The 27,790-nt window shown below is 43.1% G+C and overlaps 1 protein-coding gene and 1 long non-coding RNA gene across 2 annotated transcripts; one reads left to right on the top strand and one right to left on the bottom strand.

The window, feature by feature from the left end:
- Positions 1-9,785: 9,785 nt before the first annotated feature.
- On the bottom strand, positions 9,786-16,797 carry LOC133380987 (uncharacterized). The gene is made up of 2 exons (XM_061619302.1): positions 16,631-16,797; positions 9,786-12,839 (listed from the first exon to the last, which is right to left on the bottom strand). The coding sequence occupies exon 2, from the start codon at positions 12,829-12,831 to the stop codon at positions 11,893-11,895; it is 939 nt and encodes a 312-aa protein (XP_061475286.1). The 5' UTR covers positions 12,832-12,839; positions 16,631-16,797; the 3' UTR covers positions 9,786-11,892.
- Positions 16,798-17,864: 1,067 nt separating this feature from the next.
- On the top strand, positions 17,865-26,397 carry LOC133380988 (uncharacterized). Its single transcript, XR_009761605.1, has 3 exons — positions 17,865-18,131; positions 24,589-24,696; positions 25,539-26,397. It is a non-coding gene; the product is annotated as an uncharacterized LOC133380988 (long non-coding RNA).
- Positions 26,398-27,790: the final 1,393 nt, after the last annotated feature.

The following is a 27,790-nucleotide window of genomic DNA, read 5'->3' on the forward strand; positions in this document are numbered from 1 at the left end:
TACTGAAGCTGCTGCTGCCATATTAGTTGATGGCAGAGATGTGCGCGCGTAGAACGCACGTGTGCCATCAACAAAGATGGCGGCAGAGGCTTCATTCCCCTTAGGGAAACCGCAGATGCCATCTTCATTAAGGGCAATGGTAAAGACTAGACAGGTAGGGGGCCTTGGGGGGCACATGGGGGGCTGCGCACACACACACACACACCAGGGGGCCAGGGCAAGCTGATGCCCAAGGGCCCCCGCGTGCCTGGAGCCGGCCCTGGTCTTTGACATGGAGATCTGGAACATGAAGGTTTAGGCTATCATTGACTACTAGCCACAATAGCTATGCTATGTTCTCCCTCTAAATGTCATGTGCAGCATGCCCCTGAATATCAGTTACTGGGAATGAGCAGTGGAGAAAGCATTGTTACACTCATAATTATGTTGAATCATTGCAAGGAGATGCATGTATGTGGAAAACAGATCTTCGCATCACAAAAACAGAATAGGATGAGCATTTCAAATTACCTATGTAATGGAAACCTATTATTGTGGTAGACAGAGAATTAAGGTTATGAATTAAACAATATTTTTGAGAGCAGCAAGGGGAATGTTACTTTTTTTTTTTTCAATAATTTTTATTCAGATTTTCATAAAACATACAAGACAAAATCATAAAACATTCAAAGACAAAAAACAAAATCAAAAATAGTTAAACAAAAAGAAAAAAAAGAAAAGAAGAAAAAAAAAAATAAAAAATAAAGAGTAAAATATTGACTTCCCATTTGTCAAAGATCAAATCAGTTATAAGTCTATAATATATAGCAATCCTGTCTCTTAAGTCATATTATAAAATCACTTTCCTCCAGTAGTTATCTTACTTAATCATCAAATCTCATAAACATTACTTTATTCTTTCCACAAAAAGTCAAAGAGAGGTTTCAATTCTTTAAGAAATATATCTATCAATTTTTTTTTCCAGATAAGCATATCGATTAATCCATCTCATTACTAATTATGATAATCTTATTGTCATAACCATAGTCAAAATAAACATTTCAATTAATCCATCACATCAGAATCTGTTAGGTTCAGTAATTTCAGTAGCCATTGTTCTATTATCTCTATTAGTTCCATTTTCCATCTTCCATCTTCAGTAGTCTTGTTAAGTCCAGTAATTTCAATATCCAATCTTCCATTATCAGTATTCCATAATAATCTTGCTGTCAAAGCCATAGTCATATAATAAGAGTCTGATGGGAATTACCTCTATCCCAAATATTTTCTTGCCATCCATTCTGAATAAGTTGCTGAAATACTGCTGTAAAATCATATCTCTGTTCTTTTTTTCAAAATACACTGGGTCATCTCTTAAAAGTTTTTCCATTGTCACATGGCTGCAGTTAATTCCATAGATTTTCTCTATATTGGGCTCCATCACATCATTCCAGTCCAGAAGATAATCCATGTCATTGATAACTTTATCTCTAGAATCTTCATTAATTTCTTCAGAGATAACATTGAGTTCCAAACAATAGATTTTATTTCTAAAGTCCATAGACTCCAAATCTTGTTCCTGTTCCACGTTTGTTCCAATCTCCGGGATCTCCTCTCTCACAGGGACCCCTATTCCAGTCTCCAGGGTCTCCTCTCTCACAGGGACCCCTATTCCAATCTCCGGGGTCTCCTCTCTCACAGGGACCTGCAAGGGGAATGTTACTGAGAAAGTGGCCTTGTGGGAGGTATTACTCTTTTAGATAACTTAGTGAAAAGGTTACATAGACAAACTACCACTGTGAACATTTGAAAACAGCCTCTCATGCAGTGGCATCACTAGGGGTGTGTGGGGGGTGCAGACTGCACCAGTGACACCATCAGAGGGGGGTGACTCTCAGCTTTAATTTTTTTTAAAAAATAAGTTTCTAGGTGGTCCGGTTCTCGAGATATACATAAAAACGTCAGCCGCCCCTGTTAAATCTTTTTTTAAACTACTGTATAGCACTTCGTAGCTTTAACACCGCCCATTCAGGATTGCAGCCAATCAGTGAAGGGTTTGTTTGACCTGTGGCAGTGTCTAGTAAACCTCATTGCAAGGCCAGAAAATGGTGGTTCCCCCCCCCCCCGTTTATCTGAAAATCTCATAAATTGGGTAAGTATATACATTTCAGTTTTTTCCCCTCTTGTGTGTAGGAGTCAGATCCTGGGCAGTGTTTTGAAAACCTTCCCAATACTTGCTTTTGTGGGGGTAAAAGCATTGCTAATCCCATATCTCCAGAGTAAATCCCATTGAATTCAATAGGATTTACTTTTGAGTAGACATGGTTATGAATATGCTGAAAATCAATGGGACTTTGGAGTCAATGTAAAAAATTATGTTTGTGTTCTCTTTCTGTCTCCCCCCCCCCTCCAGTCCTATTTTAAAGCAAGTAGGCAGGGCTTACTTAGGTATTACAGTTTTTATTCTGTAGGAAACTAATACTGATTTTTTAAAAACCAATACTGATTTTTCTGCAATGACCAACTGGTTTGACAATAAACTATTATATGGGCTGTATGTATTTATGTGGTGTTGTGATGCGGTGCGGCCCAGATGTTACCCCAGTTGCCTGGTTGTACCCAAGTGTAGAGAGTCCAGCCTATAGATAGTCACGGAGACACAGGCAGTTAAAGTTAAGAGTCTTTACTGACAATAGGTAAACAGACATGTATTGCTCTCCTTCGCTTCTCCTAACAAAACTCCTTTCCTGCACAAAATACTTCCTCCACACTATTCCCCCACACGCTGCTTTCGGTTTCCAAGGGTTATATATCTTTTCGTTGCCCTTGCCAACCACATCTGCTGTGCGCTGACCTTGGCAGTCTCTCAACACAGTTTAACCTCTTAAGTGTCTTTTCTCTTCTTCTGTCTTTCTGGAAAAACACCAGACAGTGAGACTCAGCAGCCTACAATTTATACATCTGCAGTGTGTGTGTGTAGTCTTTCCAACAACCCTGTGAAGTAGGGTTGGAAACCAAGGCAGCTCACAACAAGCAATAAATCCCTTTAAAATCCAATAACCATAAAGCAAGAATAAACAGTTGGAAAACAGCCTAAAGAGGCATGATCCTGAATTTTGGGTTGGGCGAATGAAGTTTATTTATTTATTATTTGATTTATATCCTGCCCTTCCTCCCAGTAGGAGCCCAGGGTGGCAAACAAAAGCACTAAAAGCACTTTAAAATATCATAAAAACAGACTTTAAAATATATTAAAACATCTTTGAAAATATTTTTTAAAAGCTTTAAAAAACATTTTTTTAAACGAAAGAAAGAAAAGGCTTAAAAACATATTAAAAAGCAATTCCAACACAGACTCGGATAAGGTCTCAACTTAAAAGAACAAGTTGAAAGAACAAGTTCCTTATCACTTGAGGCTGTAGCTCTCTGCACACTTCCCAGTTTGAGTAAGCCCCATTGAATACATTGGGACTTGCTTCTGAGTAAACAAACATCGGATTGCACTATAAATATATTTACGGATTGTGTAATTCATAAACATATTTGAGAGTCATGTTTATATAAATATTTCTTCATACTGTGTCCCAATAAGTATTTGATTTCACACTATGGTTGTAGATGATTTTCCCCTCTACATTTTAAGTGTGCCCTTCTTCCTGGGGGTGGTCATGGTTCTCCATTGTTTTCATCCTGAGGGGAGGATAGGCTGAGAGATGGTGAGTAACACATTTAAGGTCTCTTCACCTCCCCCCCCTTTTTTATTTGTATTTATTTTATATTTCTCCAATATCTTCCCCTGGCTGTTTTTATGTATTTAAAATATTTTTAGATTATATAAATAGGAAATCATAGTTGTGAACCTCCCTAAAAGCAATTTACCTATCCTTATGTTTTGGCAAAGTGATGGTGTGAAGGCATGCTGGTAGAACAAGAGACCATGTTTGAGGCATGTTATAAGGTGTTTGAGGACTTTTGTCACACATTACTTTTTGAGACCTGTAGATTCATGTTGGAAAGAACATGTGCACGTATTGAATGGTGGCTTGGGTGCTGTTTTTTCAGTCTACGCTGCATGCGTAGCGAAGGTGATACATCATCTGGCAGCTAGCTTCATAACGTGAGAATGAAAAACATTTGGATCACCATTCACTTGTTTACTTTTCTCACTATTGAGACCACTTCATATATTACTTTTTCATACACAGAAATTTAATCTTTGTATAGGAAAAAATATTTTGTAAAATATGAAGGACAGCGGCTGCCCAGTCAGTATAACCACTGTACAAGATCTACTCAGCCACTGTAATTACCTTTTTGTTTTGAGTGCCCTTTTGTCTGGGACTTGGTTCAGGTGTGTATCCAACTTTGATGTGCTTATGGAAGGGGTGTGCAAGTAGTGCCCCCCCAAGTGTGGAGGCTTGGACAAACATTGTGTTATGGAAAACCAAAGTCTGTGTGAAAGTACATATTTGGGAATGCCATCAGTGTAATCCTAAACACACTTAATAAATAATATCGAACTTGCACGTCACAAAATATATTACGGTCATGTCCATAAGCACCAAAAGGGTAGTCGCCCAGGTGATCTTAGTCCCTCTGCTTTTTGGGGAGCAGGGTCCCTATGTCTCCAAGCATCCTACAGTCAGCATGAAAAGGGAGTGTGTTAGTCACTGAGAAGAGTCTTCTAATAGGCTTCCTTGCCTTTTCTGCAGATTGGAGCCAATCAGAGTGAAAGGAGGTGAGTCAGCCACTGAGAAGACTCTTCTCAGTTGCTAACGCTCTCCACTTACATGCTGATTGGCTCCTAGAGATGTTTGTTGTTGTGAGAGAATGCATTAACAAAGATCTCATTCTTAATCCAGGAGCAAAAAAGGGTGTACGTGGCTCTAACTATCAGGAAGGGACCCTGCAGCTCTGAATTTTCTACTAAACAAATGATAAATACCTATGTAACTTTGTGTCTGGAGACTTATTATTAAGAATCACTTTCCATAATTGTAAGGAGGTGTGTCCACACACATGCATCCCAGGCACCTCAATGAGGGGAGAGAGCAGCATAGGGACATAAGCAGGTGTCTTATTCCAGGGGTTCCCAAACCTTTCTTCTACACAGACCACTTGAAAATTGCTGAGGGTCTGAAAGTATCTGAAAATGTACTATGGGCATATGCAAGATAATTAACTCCCATTAGTAATAAGAGCAAGAATTTGAGCTGTGCGTATGAAATTGTAATTTAAAGGTGTAATTTTAATTTTGTTAGTTGTTTATGTCACTACTATTGCCATTACGTTCAGTGATATATGGGAATTACGATTTCCGAGTAACGTTAGTACAAAAAACATTACTAAGATTCTGTATGGTCTGATACGGGAGGAGTCCATGGGGGTGACACCATGAGTTACCGCACCAGGTGACACCAACCCTAGTGACGCGACTGCTCTCATGCATTCTGCATTTAGAAGCTGCCCCTCACACGCTTGAGGGCAGGGGCTTTCCAAATCAGCAGACTTGACATCCAGGCAGGCCAGAGCCCTGCTGTTTCCTTTCATAAATCAATGACTGAACCGAGCCGAGCTTCAGTTGTGCTGTAGTTTACCATCAGAAACATCCAGCATTCAACCAGCACCTTTCCACACCCCAATCTCACATATTTAAGGTGCATGGGACATTTCTGATTAAGGAAGGCCTGCCCTGCATGACATCTAGGAAGGCTGACAGCACAATCTTAACCATGCCTACTTAGAAGTAAGTCCTATTGGATTCAATGGCACTTACTCCCAAACAAATGGAGTTAGAATTTGCAGCCTTAAATGCCTTCCTTTAGAACTGCGGGGGACCTTTGACCACCCAGATGTTGCAGAACTACAATTCCCATCATCCCTGGCCATTGGCTGGGGCTGATGGGAACTGTAGTTGAGCAACATCTGGAGGGCCAAAAGTTGCCGGCACCTGCTTAAGAATGTAAGCGTTGGGGTCAAGCTACACCCGTCTAAGAACTGACATTTCTGACCCAGAAGCCCTCAGTTTTGCTCAGTCACATCTCTGTGACTTGGAGTACATATAGCAGAAATAAAATTTCTACCTTTTGGGTGTGGGAAGGGAAAGAGGACTTGTGTTTTTTAAAAAAAATCCATGACAGGCAGAAATTATCCATGACAAGATTTGGAATCAGCAAGATTCAAGGACGCAGTCATTCCAAGGATCTGTTCACCCACTTTGGCCTTCAGAATGAACAGTGAATTATACCACAAATTTTTAAATTGTGTTTTAAATTGTTTCAAAAGATGTGTTATTAAATTGTATATTTGTTTTAATGTTTTTAGTTACTGTAAACCGCCCAGAGAGCTTTGGCTATGGGGCGGTATATAAGTACAATAAATAAACAAATAAATAAATAAGTGCCTATATGTCTTATTTCAATGAATTTGTTCTTTGAAGTTCTTCCACTTACATTATTAATTGTTAATTGTGCTGGCATGACAGTTGGCTCTGTCGACGGTGATCACAATTTGTTTCTAGCATTTATCCATTTTTAAAACAAATTTAATTAGGTTGATGCTATTACTCTTTATGGGCCCTTGAATCAAGATTAATCTAGAAAATAGAAGCAATGTTTATCCTAGATGAAATTTCAGGAGTAGTTCATTATACTTTTGGAAATTAAAAAATAGGAACACGATCAAAAGATTAAACTTTTTTTTTTATTAAACATCAGAAAAGGAGCTGGGACTTTCTCCCACAGGGCTCTTCCCAGGAACACAGGAGGTTGCTGTGATGTTCCTGTATTAATGTATATATGGTAAGTGCTGTTTGTATAGAAGATACATGGTAAGTGGAATGAAAGAGGAGGGGGGAGTAAATGAGCAGTAGAATGCTGGATGATTGGCTGAGGGTTAGAATGGCTGAGCGTATGAAAGGAAGTATGACAGTTGAATCTGGGTGGACGTGAGTGGGTTGTTTTGGTGGACGTGAGAGGGTTGTTTTGGTGGGTTTTTGAGAGTTGTTTGAGAGGTGGATGTCAGGAGAGTGTGGAGAAAGAGAGAGTGGGAGTTCTAGTTTATGATTAGTCAAGTATCATAGTAATAGATGAAACCATATGCTTATGTGCCTTTATAAAGTAATCTTGTTATTTCTAATATTTAATAAATACTTTTGGTTTACCGGAGGCCTGATCCTTGGCTGGGGTTTCACAGACCAGAAGGAAGGGGTAAGGTAATAACCAAGGCTGAAGGGAAACTGTAACAATTGGTGGCAGCGGTGAAGGGAAGAATATAACACCACAAGTATCCAGAACAAACCAGAATTATATGCATTCTGTATAGATCAAAGGGATTGGGACAGCTTAAGCACACAGTCACAGAGGTAACCTGATTGAGAGAGACTCAGGCAGAGTCTCTGGGGATACTGGTTATAGGAAGTGACTGGTGGTTGCCTAGCAGGGGGATCTATTGAGATCTGTGCTAGAGCGGGGAGAGAAACCATAAAAAAGGACAGTCCGGACTGGTGGAGTCCCTGGTGGTGCCTAGTGACAGGGAGTAGCCACGAGCAGGTAGGAACCTGACAGGGAGAGCCAGGGAAGGGCGTCACAGTTGCCTTGTAGTTAGACCATCTAGGTATTGTCAACGCTGATTGGCAGCAGCTTTCCTGGAAGTAGGAGAGACCCACGGAGACAACAGGGGAATTGAACCTGCATCCTTCTGCATTGCAAAGCAATTGCAAAGCATGTGCTATTCCACCAAGCTGCTCCCATCCTCCCATCCTTTCATGGCCCCTGCTCGCCTCAATTTTCCTCGCATTCCGGGCAAAGTAACGCAAGTTAAGGGCAAGAGGCTTGGCTGGCATGGCTCGGGACACATGCGCCCTTCGCAGAGCTGGACCCCTCCTGGGCACATGCAGGTTCGCCCAAGGAGGACCCCCTCCCCTCTTTCCCTCCCTCGTACCATGGGCGCTTCTCTCCCCCACCGTGTTCTTTAAAGGACCCAGGAAACGAGTGCAGCAGCAGCAGCAGGAGGCACCGCCCGAAAGGCAGTGGAGCCGAGGCAGTCAGCTGCAAGGGCCCCAGAAGGGGGAGAGGGAGCCGGCGCCTGCTTTGCCACAGGGTTGAGGCCAGTGGGATTAAGAGCCGCAGGGGAGGAGTGCTCCGTCTCCGTCTTCTGCTTCTGCAGCCCAGGGCTAGAGGATGTGCCAAGTGAGGCTCTTGCAAGCTGCCTACCCTCACCTTTCACCAGCAGCCTTTTGCAGCTCCCCGGCTTGCAGAGAGACCACACAGAAAAAGAAGCCCATGCTGATCCAGATCAATCCGGCGCCCGACGGCTCTGCCATCAATATGACCACCTCAGCCAAGTAACTCCAGTGCTGGAGGGGAGGGAGGGAGGAGAAGGAAGTTGCAGCCCCAGGAGGGTGGCTGGCCAGCCGGCCAACCCTAGATGTCCTTGCTGGTTGAGCCAAGTTGTGCCTTCATCTCCTCGGAGTACCTTGGAGGGTTTCTTTACCTGGACTTTCATGTTGTGGGAAGTTGGAGCTGTACAAACCTGCACACCCAAGACAAAGACTTCCCTCGCTCCCCTCCTAACTAATGCCCAAAGTAATACTGGAAACGTTAAAGTTGCAGCTCAAAAGTAATGAAATGACTGCTAGTTGTATTACCAGCAAAATGTAACGAAGTTACCTGCTCGTTACTTTAAAAAGTAATAAATTACAAGTAACTCATTACAAACAACAAGTTACTTCCAAGCTCTGGCGCAGAACTACAACCTAAGGTGATAAGAAACGTCACTCACCCAACCCAAAATTAAGAATCATGCCACTTTAAGCTGTTTTGCAACTGTTTACACTTGTTTTTATGGTTACTGGATTTTAAAGGGATTAATATCTTATTGTGAGCTGCCTTGGTTTGCAGTCAGCGAACAGGGTTGTTGGAAAGACTCCATGCACACACATTGGAAATATAAAAATACATACACCCCATACAATAGCTTATTGCCAAAACCAGACGGTCATTGTCAAACTTTTTAAAAAAAAAATAAAATCAGTATTGGTTTCCTACATAATAGAAGCAGTGATACCTAAATAAGCCCTGCCTAATTACTTTAAAAAATAGGATTGGATGGGAAGAGAAAGATTTAGAACACAAAACAATTCTTTGCTATGTTCACTCAAAAGTCCATTAATTTACAGCACAATCCTAACCATGCCTAGTCAAAGGTCAGTCCTATTTAATTCAGTTGGGTTTACTCCAGGTAGGTGGGATTAGCATTGCAGCTTTACTCCCAGAAAAGCAAGTGTTTGATTAAAGCTTCATATTGGGAAGGCTTTCAAAACATTGCCCTCTTCAACAGCCCAGGAAAATTTAAACTTGTTTGACTCCTGCAGACAAGAGAGAAAAAGACTGAAAGCTATATACTTACTCAATTTATAAGATTTTCAGATAAGCAGGAAGAAACAACAATTTTCTGAGTTCGCGGTGGGGTCTAGCTACTGCCTAGAGATCAACAAATCACAACCCTGACTTCATTTATTGGCTACAAACCTGAAAGAGGAGGATTAGAGCAACCAGCTACAGCTAATTTAACAGACGTTCCCGTGTGTGTGTGACATTTTCGTGTATATCTCTTGAACTAGACAACCTACAAACTTATTTTTTTTAAATGAAAGCTGAGGGTCAGGAGATTGAGGTGACTCACTCAGAGACCCAGAGAGGACCCCAAAAATCTGGAGTCTCCAGGCAAAAACTGGACACCTGGCAACCCTAGTGTGCGTGCATTGGAAAGTCAATTTGAAATGTATTAAAATAACAGACAAGTGGTGAAAATTTGTAAATATGTATTTAACACAGTGAAAGCATGATAGAAAATAAACAGTAAATTATATAAAAAATTACTGCAATATAATAAATGGAGCAATTACAATGGGGCTACTATAAGCACTGAAGAAATAACTAACTGTTTTTCAAAATAAGAGATCATAAGTGACAAAGGAAATATTAAAACAATCATTATCCAGTTTGGCTTTGGGATTACAAGGCAAAGAGCAAACCCAGTTAGGAGGCCACTGAATGTGATTTACCATTGCAAGAGCACTAATTAGGACTAGAGGTATTGATGCTAGATGCCTTTAAGACATTTGATTTTCTGGAGAGGAAGTTCTTATTACAGGTATTCCACTGTATGCAAGTGGGTCCATCAATACAACACATAATTCAACAGATTTATAAATGCTCTGCCTCTACCATTATTTATTATTTTATTGATTGATTTATAAAAGTATTTCTATAAAATATCAATGTGGTATACAACATCAAAACATTAAACAATGCAGATCATCATTACAGTGACTGGCTAATTACAAAAAAAAATTGAACAGCTACAAAAGCTTGTTGGCATAAAAAGGTCTTGAAAGTCAAAAGCAAGGATCCTTGTCAATTCTCTGCTGGGACAGTGTTCCGCAGCATGGGACGAGCAACACCAAATGCCCAACTTCTAGTTGATGCTAGTTGGGCTTCTGTAAGATGGGGGCGGGAGCAATTAGCGGTTCTCCTCCGGATGATCTCAGAGATCATTATTACACTGACATGCTATTATACTGAATCCAAAGAGCTCAAGGTGGCATCAGCAGGACTTAACTTGAATTGGAATCAGTTCATAATGTCCTGGGACAGGCATTTTAATCAAATCATTTCTCAAGAATATTTATTATCAACTAATTGAGAGATAGCTATTAAGGAATGGTGTTTAAGCTGCCAACTCTAACAAATTGGTTTAAGGCAATTAAGGTTCAATCTATTATTATTCTAGGGTTTTCTTAAAGTATATTAAGCACATGAGTAGGGTGATGGGGATGGAAGAATCTGTGGAGGAAGAGCCACCATTTCGTAAGCCCTGCAGGGTTTGTGCCAGTCAGGATGAAAGGGGGATTTTCCCTCCCCCCTGCACCTTTGCTTTTTTTTTTTTTAACTCTCCCATTGATTTCGATGACAGGTAAAATAAGCATTCCAGCTCTAGGGCTCATATAGCTCTCCCTTGTATGGGTTTCCTTGTGTGGGAGGATGGGAAGGATAGATCCAAGCCCTCACCCAAGACACACCTTTTTTTCTTCTGACCACCCTTGGAACACCAATAGTGAAAGAGCAGTGGCAGCTGAGCTTTTCAAGGAAGTCTCTGATGGTGGATATTCTTCTCCATGGATGGAGAGGAAGGTCCACAATGTCCAATGACCCCCCTCAGCTGTGCTTCCAGGGAGTTCACAGGGAGCTTCCCTAATACCCATTATGTATCTGATCTTAAGAGTGGAATGATGCATATTCTATTCTGTTGTGATACTATATAAAATATATGTCTTTGACGAGAATTAGAAAAAGTAAAGCTAAGAAAAGCAGAACTAAAACAGCAATGCAGAATAAAGTCACATAAAAGCCATTGTATGTAATTGTATAAGCTGGGAAAATAGGATGGTCTGAGCCTTGCCCCTAAAAGACAGCAAGAGGGCCACTACAGAGTAACGACCTGTTTTACTTCCAATGATGGAAGAATCCAGGGAACAATGTCACATCAACTGATTGGTAATTTTGTATTGGAAAAAATGATCATTAGGGTATACCAGTTCCAGATCATTTAGAACAGTCTTCGCCAACCTGGGTGCTCTCCAGACATTTTGGATTACAGTTCCAAACATCCCCAACTGTTGGCCATGTTGGCTGGGTCTAATGGGAACTGACCTGCAACAACATCTGAAGGATCACAGTTTTCCCATCCCTGAGGTAGCAGGAGATTGATTTAGAACTTTAATATAGGCTGGGGTTATTATTTCCATACTGCACGTGAGGAGTCAGGTCTAAGAGATGGAGGTTTCCTTAAGCCTCCGGGTTACCACAGAGCTAAAATAAGATTTAATCCATGAGATATCCCAGCTCATAGTTAGCACTCTGTTCTTGTAAGCATCTCTTTCTTTTGCAGCACCCTAGCTGCCACCTCCCACCACCCTCGCTCTGACAACTTATACTCAATCAAACCAAATTTATATATTACTGTGATGACATTCTGCCCTTTCCCAGAGATCAGCACAATTTTCTCATTGTTGGCTACAATCAGCATCTTAGCATTATTCTGAACACAAAGGGGTTCCTGGGAAAATCTGGTCATAGCCTCATCTAGGCAACACCTCAGCTCCAACCATTCTGGGGAGCTCAGCCTGTTCTTCACACTCCACAAGTTTTCCAAAGTCAGTGGCTCCACCCCAGTCTGGAAACGCTCCATGACTACATCCCAGTTGTCTACCTGGACTTCATATTTGGCCTCTCCTTGTTTAAAGAAGACAGAAATCTTACAGCTTCCATGGCCAGAGACAAACTTCAACACTTTCCCACCACATTCCACCAGCATCTCAGCATCCTTCTGGATGACTTGGGGTTCCATGGAAAATCTCTCAGCTGCCAGGTCAAAGCAGGCCAAAGAAGAAAACCCTGGTCTGGATGAACCCCAGCTATGTAGATGGCTACGGATGCTGAGGATATTACCAAGGATAAGAGGCTGTGAGCTAGAGCAAAGACGAGAAACATAGAGCTCCCAGCTGGGTACAAAGACGTCATACTGGACTTTGCCTTGATTGTGGAAGACTGTGATTCCACATTCTCCTTTGCCAGAGGTGAACTCCATCAGAGTGGGCCCATCAGAAATGGTGAGATGGGCATTGCTTCTCACACACGGTGGTTCATTCTGGAGATTCTCAAGAGCAAAACTGAAACAGGAGGACAATTTGCTGTTGGGATCTTCCATGTTCTTGGCCAACAGCAAGTTCTTGAAAGTGAGCTCCTTTGACAGGGAGGTTGCCATTCCTGCAAACGAAGTCTTCTTCATTCAGATCACTGCAGTAGGACAATTTAATTTAAGGATAATTCGAATTATTATTCAAGAAGGCATATTTCACTCCCCCTGTTGGCTCCTATATTCCCCACCCCACCTGGATTAACAGGCCTTCCAACCAACAAGGCCGACAGAGCATAAAAGGCCCCAAGCATCATCCTGGGCTCTGGAGAAAGGACAAAGCTTCCTGCAATAAATGGACCCTCATAACAGGTGAGTAGCTGTCTCACTGAAGGCACTCCAAGGCTACCATTAAAGGACAGCACTTGAGGGCGTCCTTGGCAGTTCATTAAGAGAACCTGGAGTCAAGCTGAATAACAGTTTTGTAAAATAGATCAGGGTGCTCCTGCCAGGATGTGCATGACACAGTCAACCAGGAGTGGGGAGAGATATGGAAGAGAAAAGGGTGGGTTGGTGGTGCCCTTCTTCTTATATTTATTTTATTTATATTCCCACCCAAAGGAGCCCAGGGAAGCAAACACCACAAAGTTAAAACAATACAATTCTTAAAAATTAAAACTATTGCAAACAATCTAAAGCATGTAAAAACATTTTAAAAAATAAAGAACATCCAAAAATATGTAAAACAGTCACATACCCTCACAGCTAAGGTTGCTAGAGACAGTATCTTTCAGTCATCAAATGGGTGAACAGGAATGTTTTTAAGTCCCTCATTGACAGATGCACCTCACCAGAGAGGGCATTACACAAAAGGGGAACCACCATCAAGAAGGCCCCGTCATAAGGTCATCCCAGCTGGGGAGCAGTCAGTGGCTGTTCCACCAACAGGGCTTGATTGCTTTTTGGTGTGTTTATGATGTGAGTAAGGGTTGCAATGAAAGGTGGCATATCCATTTCTTAAATAGATAACTATAATTCACTAATAGGCAAAAGTGAATGCACCCAGGGGAGCAGGAGACCTGACCTCCTCTCTGAGATATTGTACTGCCCTACAAATTGGTCAAAATGCAAACACCATTTGGGTTGGTCTTTCACAGTCCAATCCACTTCCTGTGTAGCTTGGAAGAATTTGGTACAATCCAAACCCTAGCTGCTGACCAGCAGAGCTTTACATAATGTCAAGGGCATGGCAGCATAGAGATGGTGCAGCGATTGGGCCCACAGTGTGATGCCACCATGTGACAGCAGTGAGACTGGCTTGGGATCCCTCCCCACACCTCATAAATGCCCAATTTTGGGGTTTTCTGCTGACTGTCAGGTGGGCACTACCACTCTCTCACCCATTTGGTGGGCAGAAGGGAGTATGCCCTATCTTGCAGTGGCACTTGTAGGAGGTCATCTGAGCCAGCAGAGTGGGGCAGAGGACAGGGATAGGGAGAAATTTGATTTGGTTCCCATTTAAAGGTGAACTTACCTAATTCACACTTTCTGAAACAAGTGAATGAAAAAACAGCCACCCTTTGAAATTTACACTTCTCTGAATTCTGCAATGCGGTTCTTCAACCAAGTAATATGTACGCAAATTCATATACTGGGGGAAAGTGTTTATAGAAATATTAGGGGAAATTGCTTTTCAAAAATGTGTAAGGGGGAGTGTCACCCTGATGGAGTGACCCTGGTAGGAGGACAGCTTAGCCAGCAGAGCCAGATGAAGGGACAGCTCTGCTCAGTCTACATATGTACACACCAGACCGGTACAAAGGTTTGTTTGTTTGAGGGATCACTTTGTAAAAAAAAAATTCTCAGTTTGTGTAACTACATTGATATCCTTGCCTCTCCTTCCCCCCCTTGTTTTCTCCCCCGCCCCAGAATTTAAATGGTAACCCCTTGGAGGCAGCAATCTCTTTTAATATTATTTTTATGAAACTCAGTAGCATGCAGCTTAACTATGGAATGCTTTAAGAGAAATGGGGGTGCCACAGCATCTGATTGTTCTGATGCACAACCTACACTCTGGACAAGAGGCTACTGTGAGGACAGAATATGGAAAAACCGATTGGTTCCCCATCAGAAAGGGTGTGAGGGGTGTATTTTATCACCCTATTGGTCTAATCTATATGCAGAACATATCATACTGAAAGCGGCATTGGATCAAGATGAAGGAGGTGTGAAAATTGGAGGGGAAAATATCAATACTTTAAGATATACAGGCAATACCATACAATTAGCAGAAACCAGTAATGATTTGAAAGGAACACTGATGAAAGTTAAAGAAGAAAGCACAAAAGCAGGACTACAGCTGAACGTCAAAAGGACTAAAGTAATGACAACAAAAGATTTATGTAAGTTTAAAGTTGACAACGAGGACACTGAAGTGGTTAAGGATTACCAATACCTTGGCACAGTCATTAACCAAAATGGAGACAATAGTCAAGAAATCAGAAGAAGGCTAGGACTGGGGAGGGCAGAGAGAACGAGAAAAGGTCCTCAAATGCAAAGATGTATCACTGAACACTAAAGTCAGGATCATTCAGACCATGGTATTCCCAATCTCTATGTATGGATGTGAAAGTTGGACAGTGAAAAAGGCGGATAAGAGAAAAATCAACTCATTTGAAATGTGGTGTTGGAGGAGAGATTGTACATATCATGGACCACGAAAAAGACAAATAGAAGCTAAAATGATGAAACTGAAGTTATCATACTTTGGACACATAATGAGAAGACATGATTCACTAGAAAAGACCATAATGCTGGGGGAAACAGAAGGGAGTAGAAAAAGAGGAAGGCCAAACAAGAGATGGATTGATTCCATAAAGGAAGCCACAGACCTGAACTTACAAGATCTGAACAGGGTGGTTTGTAACAAATGCTACTGGATTTCCCTGATTCATAGGGTCGCTGTGATGTTCCTATATTAATGTATATATGGTAAGTGTTGGTTGTTTAGAAGATACATGGTAAGTGGAGTGAAAGAGGAGGGGGAGTGAATGGGCAGTAGAATGCTAGATGATTGGCTGAATGTTTAAAATGGCTGAACGTATAAAAGGAAGAGAGACAGTGGAATCTGGGAGGTGGTGGTGGTGGATGAGGTGAACTGAGTGGGTTGCTTGGTGGGGTTTAGAGAGTTGTTTGCCAGGAGAGAGTGGAGAAGGAGGGGGGTGGAGTTTGGATTAGTATTGAGTAAAACCATATGCTTATGTGCCTTAAGAAGAAATCTTGTTAATCTTGTTAGCTTTGTTATCTTTAATAAATACTTAATTTGGTTTACCAAAGGCCTGATTCTTGGCTGGGGTTTCACAGACCAGAAGGGAGGGTAAGGTAATGACCAAGGCTGAAGGGAAACTGTAACAAATGGTGGCAGCGGTGAAGAGAATAACAATACCAGTATTCAGAGTCTCTGGGAATACTAATATTAGGACGTGACTGGTGGTTGCCTAGCAGGGGGATCTGTTGAGATCTGTGCTAGAGCGGGGAGAGAAAAAATAAAATAAAGGACAGTCCGGACTGGTGGAGTCCCTGGTGGTGCCTAGTGACAGGCAGTAGCCACGCGCAGGTAGGAACCTGACAGGGAGAGCCAGGGAAGGGCGTCATAGTTGCCATAAGTCATAATCCACTTCAAGGTACATAACAACAATGAGCATGCAGCTTGTAACCTCCTTATTCCCCATCCTGACAATTTTTTTAATTGAACATGACTAGGAGACAGATCTGATATAATTGTCCCCCGATGATAGCTTAAAGATCAGTAGAATTGGGGGTGGGGAGCACACCAATGTGGTTATGCCCTGCGGGAGCCCAGGCAGAAATATGGCACAGAGCTTAGCCGTAAATTATCAACAGAATCTTTTTTTGCCTACTCGACTGCTTTTCAATCCCATTTCCCACTTACCTTAATTTTCTGCTGAGTAAGAACCTGATCCAGATCACAGCTGACTGAAAATTTCAGGCCAACGTTTCAGATGCTCTTTGGAGGCCAGATGTGAACACCTTTCTCTCCACTGCTTTGTGCTTCCACCACTTTCGTCCACACTAGTCTAAACTTTTGATTTCCCCAAAATGACGTTTCTTCTGGAACCGTTCCCAGCAGCTTTAAACAAGCAAACACCCCCATGTGACCGGATATTGAAGGACAAAATAACAAAAAGAAGAGAGTCCTGCTGGATCACACTCATGTTCCTCACCTGAAATGTGGGAGGGTATTTTGGGGGTGGATATTGTAGTTGTGCAAAACATAGGTGTTTACGATCACACTCAACATCTGTCTAGCCAGTCAAGCAAGAGGCTTGGTCACCATTCAACGACAAAGTCCAGCCAGGCAAAAGCCCTTGAGGGGTGTGTAGAGCAGGGCTGGTGAGGGGTGTGGCCTGGTGAGGCAGCGTGACCTGGTGGTCTCAAGGGCCAAATCAAGAGCCCTGGGAAGTGGCCCCCACTTAGAGAGAGAGAGAGAGAGAGAGAGAGAGGGAGGGAGGGAGGGAGGGAGAGAGAGACAGAGAGAGCGTGGGGGCCCCCCCAACTATGCTTTTGCCCCAGGCCCCGCACATGCTAAGGGTGGGCCTGCCTCTGAAGCTGACTCATTGAAATAAATGAACCTAAGTTAGCCATGCCTATTAACTTCAATGTGTCTGCTGTAGCACTGAATGCCACCCTCAGTTAAGGGAGGAAGTATATGTATATCCCTGCTTTCCTCCAAGGAGCCCAAGGCAATGGTTCCCCCTCCTTTTTTATCCCCACACAACAACCCTGTAAGGTAGGCCTGGCTGAGACACAGTAACTGTCCCAAAGATACCCACAGAGCTACATGGCTGATTGGGGATTTATTATTATTATTTATTGCATTTATATACTGCCCCATAGCCAAAGCCCTCTGGGCGGTTTACAATTAAATCATTAAACACAAATATACCAATTTTAAAAACACTTTTTTAAAAAAGCAAATTTAAAAAAGCAGTTGGGGACTATAGGGAGGTGTCTTATGCAGAGTCAGACCAATTGTCCATTTAAGCTCAGCGGTGCCGACGCTGACTGGCAGTAGCTCTCCAGGGTTTTAGATTCCGAGTCTTTTCTCAGCCCTTCCTGGAGATGCCGCCATCGGGGACTGATCTTTCGCCTGCAAAGCAGGGGCTCTGCCAGTGAACCAGGGCAGCTCAGAGATGGAGGCCCGTGCGAATGCCCTGTGCAACCGTCGCCTTCATCCCAACCCCCGCCCCAGCCTACCCCGCCTCTCCCCCTTAAACAAGGAGGGTCTGGGCTTCGGCCCCAGCACAGAGATGCTGTCACGGAGTCTCAAGGGGCTCGCAAGGAACCTGCCTGGCGAGGTGGGGAGCGAGAGGAGAGGAAGGGCAGGGCGGCGGGGAGAGCCGCTTTTCACAGGCTCAGTTGCTGGGAGAGAGGTAAGAGCTGAAAGGGAATTGGAAGCGGCTGCGGGGGGGGGCGGAGAGGAGGACAGGGACTGTGCGATGAGAGCCGTCTGCTTTGTTTTTTGTGGAGGAATAGGCGGCTGCAGACATACCTATAGTGCAAGGCACAAAATACACTCGGGAGGACTGGACTTGAATGTCAAACCTGGGTCTGCCCCAGTAGCTTGACCACTCTAACCAGTTATGTCATGCTGGCTGCAAGTGTTATTTGGCAGGCAAACTGCTTCTCTGGACTCAACTCTCTTTCCACTCTCCTTCTTCCCTCGGGATGGTTTAACTTTCGATTTCCCCCAAATGACATTTCTTTCCGAGATGCAATCCAGCTAAAGAGGCACATCCAAAACGTCTGCACGGACATCGGCCAGGCTGCCAGTAGAGGGCGTGCGGAACAAGAGGAACAGCGAGGAGGAGAGAAATTCTCTTCAGCAACAGGCAGAGCTGACGTCAAGTATCCTGGAGAATTTAAAGGTCACGACAGAGCTGGAGTTTATGATTCTACAACTTGCACAGACCTCATCCCATTTCCTGTGGTCACAATTCGCACAGCTGGCCTGAATTTAATTGCCAGATATCAGAACAGGAAGATGTAGAGACATCTACAGGGAACCTGGGTTATACAGACAGACCATTGGTCCATCTAGCTCAGTACTGTCGACACGGACAGGCAGTGACTCTCCAGGATTTCAGAGGGGGAACATTCCCAGCCCTACCTGAAAATGTCTGGAATGGACCTGGGGCCTTCTGCGTGCAAAGGAGATGCTCTATCTCTGAGCTGCAGTCCTTCCAGGGAAAAACAAAAAATGTGTTAAGTGCTTTCATTGCTGTTTCTCTACTTTCTATATGATGTCCAGGGCAACCCCCTCTTATAAAATAAAAATACAAAATTTTGATTTATTTTAATTTGTTGGGGTAAATTTACCTGTTTTGTAGGCCTTAGCTCCTACAAATTTATTCTGGTTTACCATGTTAATGATAGACAGGTTATATGAATAGTATCAGAGCCTGGGATCTTCCACAAAATGTACCGAGAAATAATTCTCATTTTTTGCTGTTTCTGTTGGCTTCTCTACTTTAATCCTTTCACAGACAAAAAAGTTGTGTATGTGGGGGGAGGGGCTGAAGCCATCCTTTCCTGTCATTTGCAAAGATCTTTGAAAAAAACACTTCAAATAAATGTTTCAATTCTCCACCAGGATTTCTACTCACATAGGAAGCTGCCTTAGTCAGATCATTGGTCCATCTAGACCAGTACTGTCTACACTGACTGGCAGGAGCTCTCCAGAGATTCAGGCAGGAGTCTCTCCCAGAAGGTCTCTCAGATTCAGTCCCTGATGGCTTCTCTCCTACCTGGAGATGACGTTGGGGACTGAACCTGAGGGACCTTCTGCATGCAAGGCAGATGCTGCAATGGCCCTTTCCCTGCACTCACAACTTACTCCACTGTGCTGAGATATTAGCAGGCATTCTAGAATTAATTTTTAAAACTCAGATTGCCATATGGCACTGTTATATCAGAGCACCAGGGCAAGCCAAGGACAGAACAGTAGATTAAAGGCTGCCCTTTTAAGCAAATACTATTTTTAAAAAGTTACAATTCCATTTCTAAAAAAAAGGCATTCACAATTCAGCTACAATTGACCTATATGTTAAGAAGTGTGTATAGTGTACAAAAATGCTATGCGCATGCATCCCTACCATCAGCCAAGATGGTGGCAGAGGCTTCAGTCCCTTAGGGAAACTTCAGCCGCCATCTTGGGTAAGGGCAGCCCTGCGCGCACAGCCGCAACACTCACAGCCAAGAAAGGTAGGTTGAACGAGGGAATGGCGGGGGTTCCGAAGCTCCCACTCTGTGATCAGTGGCAGCAATACTGTGGTGAATCGTGGAAGCGGAGTGCCAGGGCCCGGGGCAGGATGGTGCCCAAGGGCCCTGGCATGCCTGTGGCTGGCCCTGCCTGTGACCCTCCAGATGTTGTTGGACTCCAGCTCCCATCAGGTTCAGCCAGCATGACCAATGGTGAGGGATGAAGGGAGCTGTAGTCTAGCAGCATCTGGAGGGCCACAGGTTCACCATTCCTGTCCTACAGTTTCTAGAGGGATAGCCCTGTGAGGATGCTGTAGAAAAACAGCAAAGGTGGTAGCATCTTCAAGACTGACACATTTATTATGGCATACATTTTTATGGAATAAAGTCCACTTCATCAGATGCATGGCATGTAAATCTAAACTGTAGGTTTAGTGTGCGAGGAGGGATTGTAAGCTTTGAGGCCAAAGGTAAAGGAAATGGAAAAAATACAAACTGTGACAATTATTAACAGTCATCATTCACATGGAAGCGTATGTGGTAAGACAAATATCCTGCCATTGGTAAACTAATTGGCACATGTAGTAGAATGACAGAAAAAATGCCCCGTTATCCCGTTTCAAGCCACAGGTGACAGCCCTGGACCTCTTGATATACTGTAATTCAGTAGTGTCACCTTTAAGGGATGACCACCTTAAAGTCAGTGGCAGAGTATTCTGGGAGACTGAAATGTCCTCCTACTAGATTTTGAACCCTGCCATTTATGATGTCCAATTTATGTCCATTTTATTCTTTTTGCATAAAGCACAGGCGGGGGGGAATATTTCTGCCTGTGGGCCACATTTCCTAGTGGGGAACTTTCCAGGGGCCACATGCTGGAGGTGGGTGGACCAGAGGCAAATGTAGGTGTAGCAATGGGTGAGACTCTTAACTTTGTAAAGTGGGCTACATTCTAGCCACACAAAAGCCTGAGGTGTTTGGGCACCCACAGCCACCTATCAATCTTCCATCCAGACAAGCTGGAGGCATTATGACAATTCAAGGATAAATTGCAACTGGGCAAAAGCAGCCAAAGAGGGCATGGAGTGTGGCCACTGAGGGGTATGGCCTGGAGAGAGTCCCAAGGGCCAGAGCTTGGAAAAGTTACTTTTTTGAACTACAACTCCCATCAGCCCAATCCAGTGGCCATGCTGGCTGGGGCTGATGGGAGTTGTAGTTCAAAAAAGTAACTTTTCCAAGCTCTGCCAAGGGCTGCATACAGTGGCTTGGAGGACTGCATTCGGCCCCCAGGCCTGAGGTTCCCTACCCCGATGTAAGGAAAGTAGTGAATCTGGGTTCACATGAGCAGTGAAAAACGTATAGCATTTTGGAAGAAGCAAAGACTACCATTGTTGAAACAATGATCCTCCAACATCAACTTCGCTGGACTGGCCATGTTGTTCAAATGCCTGATCACTGTCTTCCAAAGCAGCTACTTTACTCCCAACTTAAGGATGGAAAATGGAATATCAGTGGACAGCAAAAGAGGTTTAAAGATGTTCTTAAAGTGAATCTTAAAAAATGTAACATGAGCATCGAGAACTGGGAAGTCCTGGCCCATGAACATCCCAAATGGAGGTCGGCTATTATCAAAGGTGCTGTGGACTTAGAAGAAGCATGAAAACAGGGAGAATGGGACAAACGAACCAAACAGAAGGCACGTCAAGCAAATCCTCATCACAACCATCTTCCATCTGGAAACCTATGTCCTCACTGTGGGAGGCTGTGTGGATCCAGAATTGGCCTCCACAGTCACTTACGGACCCACTGTTAAAGACCTTATCTTGGAAGGCAATCTTACTCGGCCATGAGTCTTCGCTAATGATGAATGATGTATGACTATTCAGAATGGTATGGCTGTCTTCATCTATATGAACATTGCCTTCCTTAATTTGAAATTTTGTGCTGCGCTAAACCAAAGGAAGTCTTGAGTCTTGATGAAGCCACAATAAAACAGCCCTTTGGGGCACCTGATCTCATATTCCGTCTGCCCACCTAAAGTGTTATATGGAGTAGCCACTGTGGTGCCCTCTAGAGTCTAGATATTGTTGGACTACAACTCCCAACAGTCCCTGCCAGCACAACCAATGGTCAGGGATGATGGGAGTTGGTGACCAACAACATCCTGAAGGCACCACATTGGCTCCCTCTGCTATAATGTAATAAATAATAAATAAATTTAATTTATGCGTTGCCTATCTGACCAATGGCCACTCTAGGCTACTTACATGTGAAAAATTAAAACACAATACAATAATACAAAATACAAAATAGAACAATGCGACAGCAAAAGCAATAATAATACAGGGCATCAGGCATTTAATCATAGCATTTAGCCCTCCCCGGAAATCCCGAAGGCCTGTTGAAAGAGCCAGGTCTTTAAGGCTTTTCGGAAGACATTTAGGGAAGAGGCGTGCCGTAGATCTTGTGGGAGGGAGTTCCAGAAGGTGGGGGCCGCCACTGAGAAAGCCCTCTCTCTAGTTCCCGCCAATCTAGCTGTTTTTGTTGGCGGGATTGAGAGAAGGCCCTGTGTGGCTGATCGAGTCGGGCGGCATAATTGGTGGCGTTGAAGGCGCTCCTTTAGATAAACTGGGCCGAAACCGTATAGGGATTTAAAGGTTAATACCAACACCTTGAATTGGGCCCGGAAAACAACAGGAAGCCAGTGTAGATCGAACAACACAGGTGTGATGTGATCCCAGTGGCGACTATTCGTAAGTAGTCTAGCTGCCGCGTTTTGTATAAGTTGTAGTTTCCGGACCGTTTTCAAGGGTAACCCCACGTAGAGCGCATTACAGTAATCCAAACAAGAGGTGACCAGGGCATGTATTTCCAGTGGGAGCTGATGAGCAGGAAGGTAGGGTTTCAGCCTTCGTATGAGGTGTAGTTGATACCAGGCTGCCCGGCTCACTGCTGAAATCTGAGCCTCCATGGACAGCCTGGAGTCAAGTACCACCCCAAGGCTGCGGACCTGGTCCTTCAGGGGACCTGGTCCTTCAGTAGTGCTATAATACATAATGCTATAATCATGGCAAAGTTTGGTCACCAAACACTGGGGGTGAAAGCCCTCACAAAGCGATCCAAAACAGTAGAAAGCTCAATATCATACTGGATCTTCCTATCTGCAGTCCGGTAGATACGGATACAATTCTCTCCATCACCAGAAATTAACTCAAACTCTTTCCCATCTTGTTGTATCAGCATCCGGCAATTTTTCTGGACCCTGATGGGCTCCTTGGAAAAGTGGTCACGGCCGTATTCCAAGCATGCCTTTAGGCCTTTCGTCATTTCCCTCCAGGAGATGATCTCACCTGTAATCTTTTCCAGGTTCTCCACACTCAACAGCAACCTACCACAGGGTGACTTCTCCACCATGTCGCCAAATTTGGGGAGCAGAATTTTATAACAAGGATTTGCCTGCACAAAGGAGACCTCAATGCTGCTCTCTCCATTGCCTGAAACAAACACTAACTGCTTCTCTTCACAGCGTATTACCAACTGGGCATTCTCCTGCAAGCATCCCTCTTCACGGCTAAATTTCAGCAAGGAGTGATCTAGGCACCTTTCTAGTGCATGGGAAAGCCCCTCCAGAGATTCCAGGCGATTGCGCAGCTTCGCAATGTTCTCCACACTGAGAACCTCAGGCTGGGTTGATAAAAGGCAGCACTTCTCCATCTTGTCTAGGCACCAACCGTCTGTGGAAAATAGGGAAATGGTATGAGGATGTGTGCAGCACAGGGCCTTTGAAAAGGAAAGGGGAAAAGAGAATCTCAACACACACACCCCATTCAGACAATGCATAATTGTAATAGTAATTACATTCATAAGCAAACTTCCAAACACTGGGTTTATATTTATTTATTTATTTATTAAACTTGTATACTGCCCCACAGCCAAAGCTATGTATGGAATGATGGCTTTTATGCTAGTGAAAAGTAATTGTTCTAGTGTAAGGCGGGGCACCTGATTTTTGCTGATTGCCCTGTTCACCCCCTCCAGCCCGTGCCGCTGAAAGGCTGCTCCTGAAAGTTGGGCCCCCCTTCCAGAACAGGATGGAATATGGAGCAGGGGGCTGCAGCAGATAGAGAGGGGATCAGCAAACATTGGATGCCAAACTTTCTGTTAGTACACCACCACCACTGGATGTATGACCCAAGAAGTGCCCCCTTTCCCATCAGTTAAAAAACTAAACCTAGCTGCTGCTAAACCCATTCCTTCACATTTCTAAAATGCAGAAAGGCAACTGCATTCTCTTTTTATTATGTTTCTCCTTGTTCTATGTTAAGGAACTGGGAGTTCTTCCAAGTGTGATAATGAATAATGTCCAAATGGGCAGATCTCATCCATTTCAGCTTCTCTCAATTTCTCATTTTTCCAGTCTTAAGTTCAGTTCTCCCCATTTCCTTAGCAGTTCACCATTTATTTATTTTTAAAAGTCCTCATGAAAATTCATCAGCATTTTAGCATGCGCTTCTCTAAAGAAACACATTTTCCCCTAATATATACATTTTTGCAAAGCAATTTCCCTACTGCATTGTTGTATGTTATGTTCACTAATATATGAATTTTTATATGCACACTTTACTCTAGATAATATAGTTCTTGGCTGGAGAATAGCACTGCAAAATTCAGAGAAGTGTGAATTTTAGAGGATGGCTGTGTTTTGGTTCATCTACTGTTGTGGAGAGTGTAAACTTGGTAAGTTCTCCTTTTAAATGTGAGTTGAATCAATGTCTCTCCTATCCCTGAAGTCGACTGAGCTAATTGATGACAACAGTGTTCAAAGGCCTCCAACGAAAGATGTCACTGTTTGGAATTCTTAGTAACTTCACCTTCAAGTGAGAATATCATAAGATCCTCAAAGACAACATCCTGGTACTTACAAACAAACAAAATCTTTTAAAAAGATGTTACTATCCTCCAGTATTAATAATGCAATGACTCAAATGTGTACTCGTGTGTGTGTGAGAGAGAGAGAGAGAGAGAGTGAGTGAGAGAGAGAGAGAGAGAGAGAGAGAGAATATTATGGATGGTGTAGAATATTCACAAAATTGCATTTGGTATCAAATTCTGTCACAAATTTGGCTCATCGTCGAACAGGTTCCCACTCTTTGAGTCCATTCGTGTCTGTTAGCAACACCATATTTTTTTATAATCCCCAGCAAGAATTTTGTAATTATTTTTGTAATCTGCTGCTGCTGTATACATTATATAAATATAGAGCATCATAATGGAGAAAATTAGTTAATTTTTCAGAAAAAATAACAAAAAAAGGGGAGAACCTGCAATCACAATAACTAGTGGAACACAATTTATATCAAATACGAACTGGCAGCCCATTTGACAAATTGAAAACTGGATAGCGCACCCCATCCCTAATGTTAATCAATTTTACTTTCTGTTCAGCTATATTTCCGCCTTTATTTCCTTATTTCTTACATGTTGTTGAATTATTCAATAACATGTTTTTGACTAAAATGAATAAATGTGAAGTACGTTTTTGATTAAATAAATATATTTTTTTCTTTTTTAAAAAATAGATTCTTTCACATGTGCGTGCATACTGGCACACACACACACACAAATCGGAACAAGCTCCCACCAAAGAGAAGCTGGGAATCCAGGCTACTAACCTTCTGTATTCTAATCCACGGAAAAGAATTGGAGCCTCCTGTCCTGTCTTCTTCACTGCGACCTGTAATGTGTGCTGACCAGATAGCAGAGATTGCCCTCCAAGGACTCTGACTTTCTTCAGTTAGGACACATGTCACACCCATCGTTTGGCCTCCTCCTTCTCCTCTCATTTTTAACTTTCAATTTCCTGACATGCCATGTCACACACGTTTTGGGTGTGTCTCTGGAGATTTGTTAAAGGATTTGCTAAAGGACCCACAATGTCAATACAACAACAATTGTAGGAGCACATGCTGAAGCCGGAATTGTGTGACTGCAACAACAATCTCTTTAAACCTGCCCATATGCCCCAGAGAATAAAAAGCCTTTTTACCTGTCGCTGAAATGATATTGAGGTTGCCATTAGGTGTGCCTCTTTGGGGAGAGCATTCCAGAGACTGGGGATGATTACAGAAAAGCCCCATTCCATGGACGCAAGCCAGCCCCTGTCCTTCTTTTGGAGCCAGGACATGGAGAAGGGCTTCTGCAGGCTGCAGGGTCTGGGCTGATTCATGCAGGAAGAGACAGCTCTTGGGGTACTGTGGTCCTATATAGGCCTTTAAAGGTCAGAATAAGCATTTGAATTGAACCCAGAAACTAATTGGCAGCCAGCACAGTTGGCCCAGAACTAGTATTATGTACTCACTAGGGATGGAAGGATCTGGCCATTTCAGTTATCTCAGGTGCTCATTTTTTCCAGTCTTAAATCCAGTTTTTCACATTTCTGCAGCAATTTTTTTTTTTACCTCGTGAAAATTCTTCAGCATTTTGGTGCAAATTTCTCCGAATAAACACATTTTTGTTGACAGTTTTGACTATTGTCTAACCAATTGCTAATATAATGCATTGTGTAAGTTATTTTCATTAATGTATGGATTTTTATGCACACTTTCCTCTTAGTATATACATTTTTGTAAAATATTTGGGTAAGTGTGGATTTCAAAGGATGACTGTGTTTCAGTTCTCTTTTTGTTTCGGAAAGTGCAAATTTGATGAGATTCAGCTTTAAATGCAAATTGAATCAAATGTCTCCTCCATCCCTAGTTCACACCTTTCTGTTTTCATTAACAGATGCTGCCTTGAGCTTATTGGATGAAGGGAGGGATAAATATGTGTGCATCCCACACTCTTTTCCCAGTAGCAATACATGTGAAAACACTTTGAAAACTCAAAAAGGCATTTTTATGAAATCCCCCACAAGCTCCTGACAAGCTGTGCACATTTTTCTCAAATTCTTTATCTTCCAGTCCAGTCTGGGGGACCCTGTGGCCCTCCAGATATTATTGGACACCAGCTCCCATCAGCCCTCCCAGCCAGCAAGACCAATGGTCAGGGCTGATGGGATCTGGAGTCAGGCAACATCTGAAGGTCTCCATTCCTGCTTAACATACTGGGATTTGTGTTTTGCAGCAGCGGCTGATTCACACAAACACACACATGTGAGTCATCCTCTGTGTTTAATCTGAATGCAGGTGGAGGAAGGAACAGACAGAAATAAACTTGATTTATAGTCTTGTAAGGAGCCAGTGTGATGTAGTGGTTAAGGTGTTGGACTACGACCTGGGAGACCAGGGTTCGAATCCCCACACAGCCACGAAGCTCACTGGGTGGCCTTGGGCCAGTCACTGCCTCTCAGCCTCAGAGGAAGGCTTGGTAAACCCCCTCTGAATACCGCTTACCATGAAAACCCTATTCATAGGGTCGCCATAAGTCGGAATTGAAGGCAGTCCATTTCCATTTTTAAACTGGGTCTAGATCTCAGTTCTCTTCTGTGGCTGGACATTTACTTTCCTTTGGACTGATGATTTCCTCCGAGTGTCATCTCTCTTTCATTCCCCTCCCACCATCACAGCCCTGAGCCAACATTTCAAAGAAAACAAAACTTAAGCATGGTGTTGGAAACAAAACAAAGCAAAGGAAGAAAGGGCTGAAAACACTTAGGCGCAGTCGATTTCCGTCTATTAAAAACTACCATACATGGGGGGGTAAGCTTATGACTAAGTTGCAAACCTTTGGGGACTTTCCTACCGAATACAGTGAGGCTTCCTTTTTGAGTAAACATGCAGAGATGATTTTGCTGCAAAACAGCAGCAAGCCTCTCTGGGGAGGTGGACTCTCA

Source organism: Rhineura floridana, chromosome 3 (assembly GCF_030035675.1).
Source record: "Rhineura floridana isolate rRhiFlo1 chromosome 3, rRhiFlo1.hap2, whole genome shotgun sequence".
NCBI classification, from domain to species: domain Eukaryota; kingdom Metazoa; phylum Chordata; class Lepidosauria; order Squamata; family Rhineuridae; genus Rhineura; species Rhineura floridana.

Bases quoted from the DNA above. Each gene is read 5' to 3' on its own strand.
- LOC133380987 (XM_061619302.1), bottom strand. From the start codon at position 12,831: ATGAAGAAGACTTCGTTTGCAGGAATGGCAACCTCCCTGTCAAAGGAG.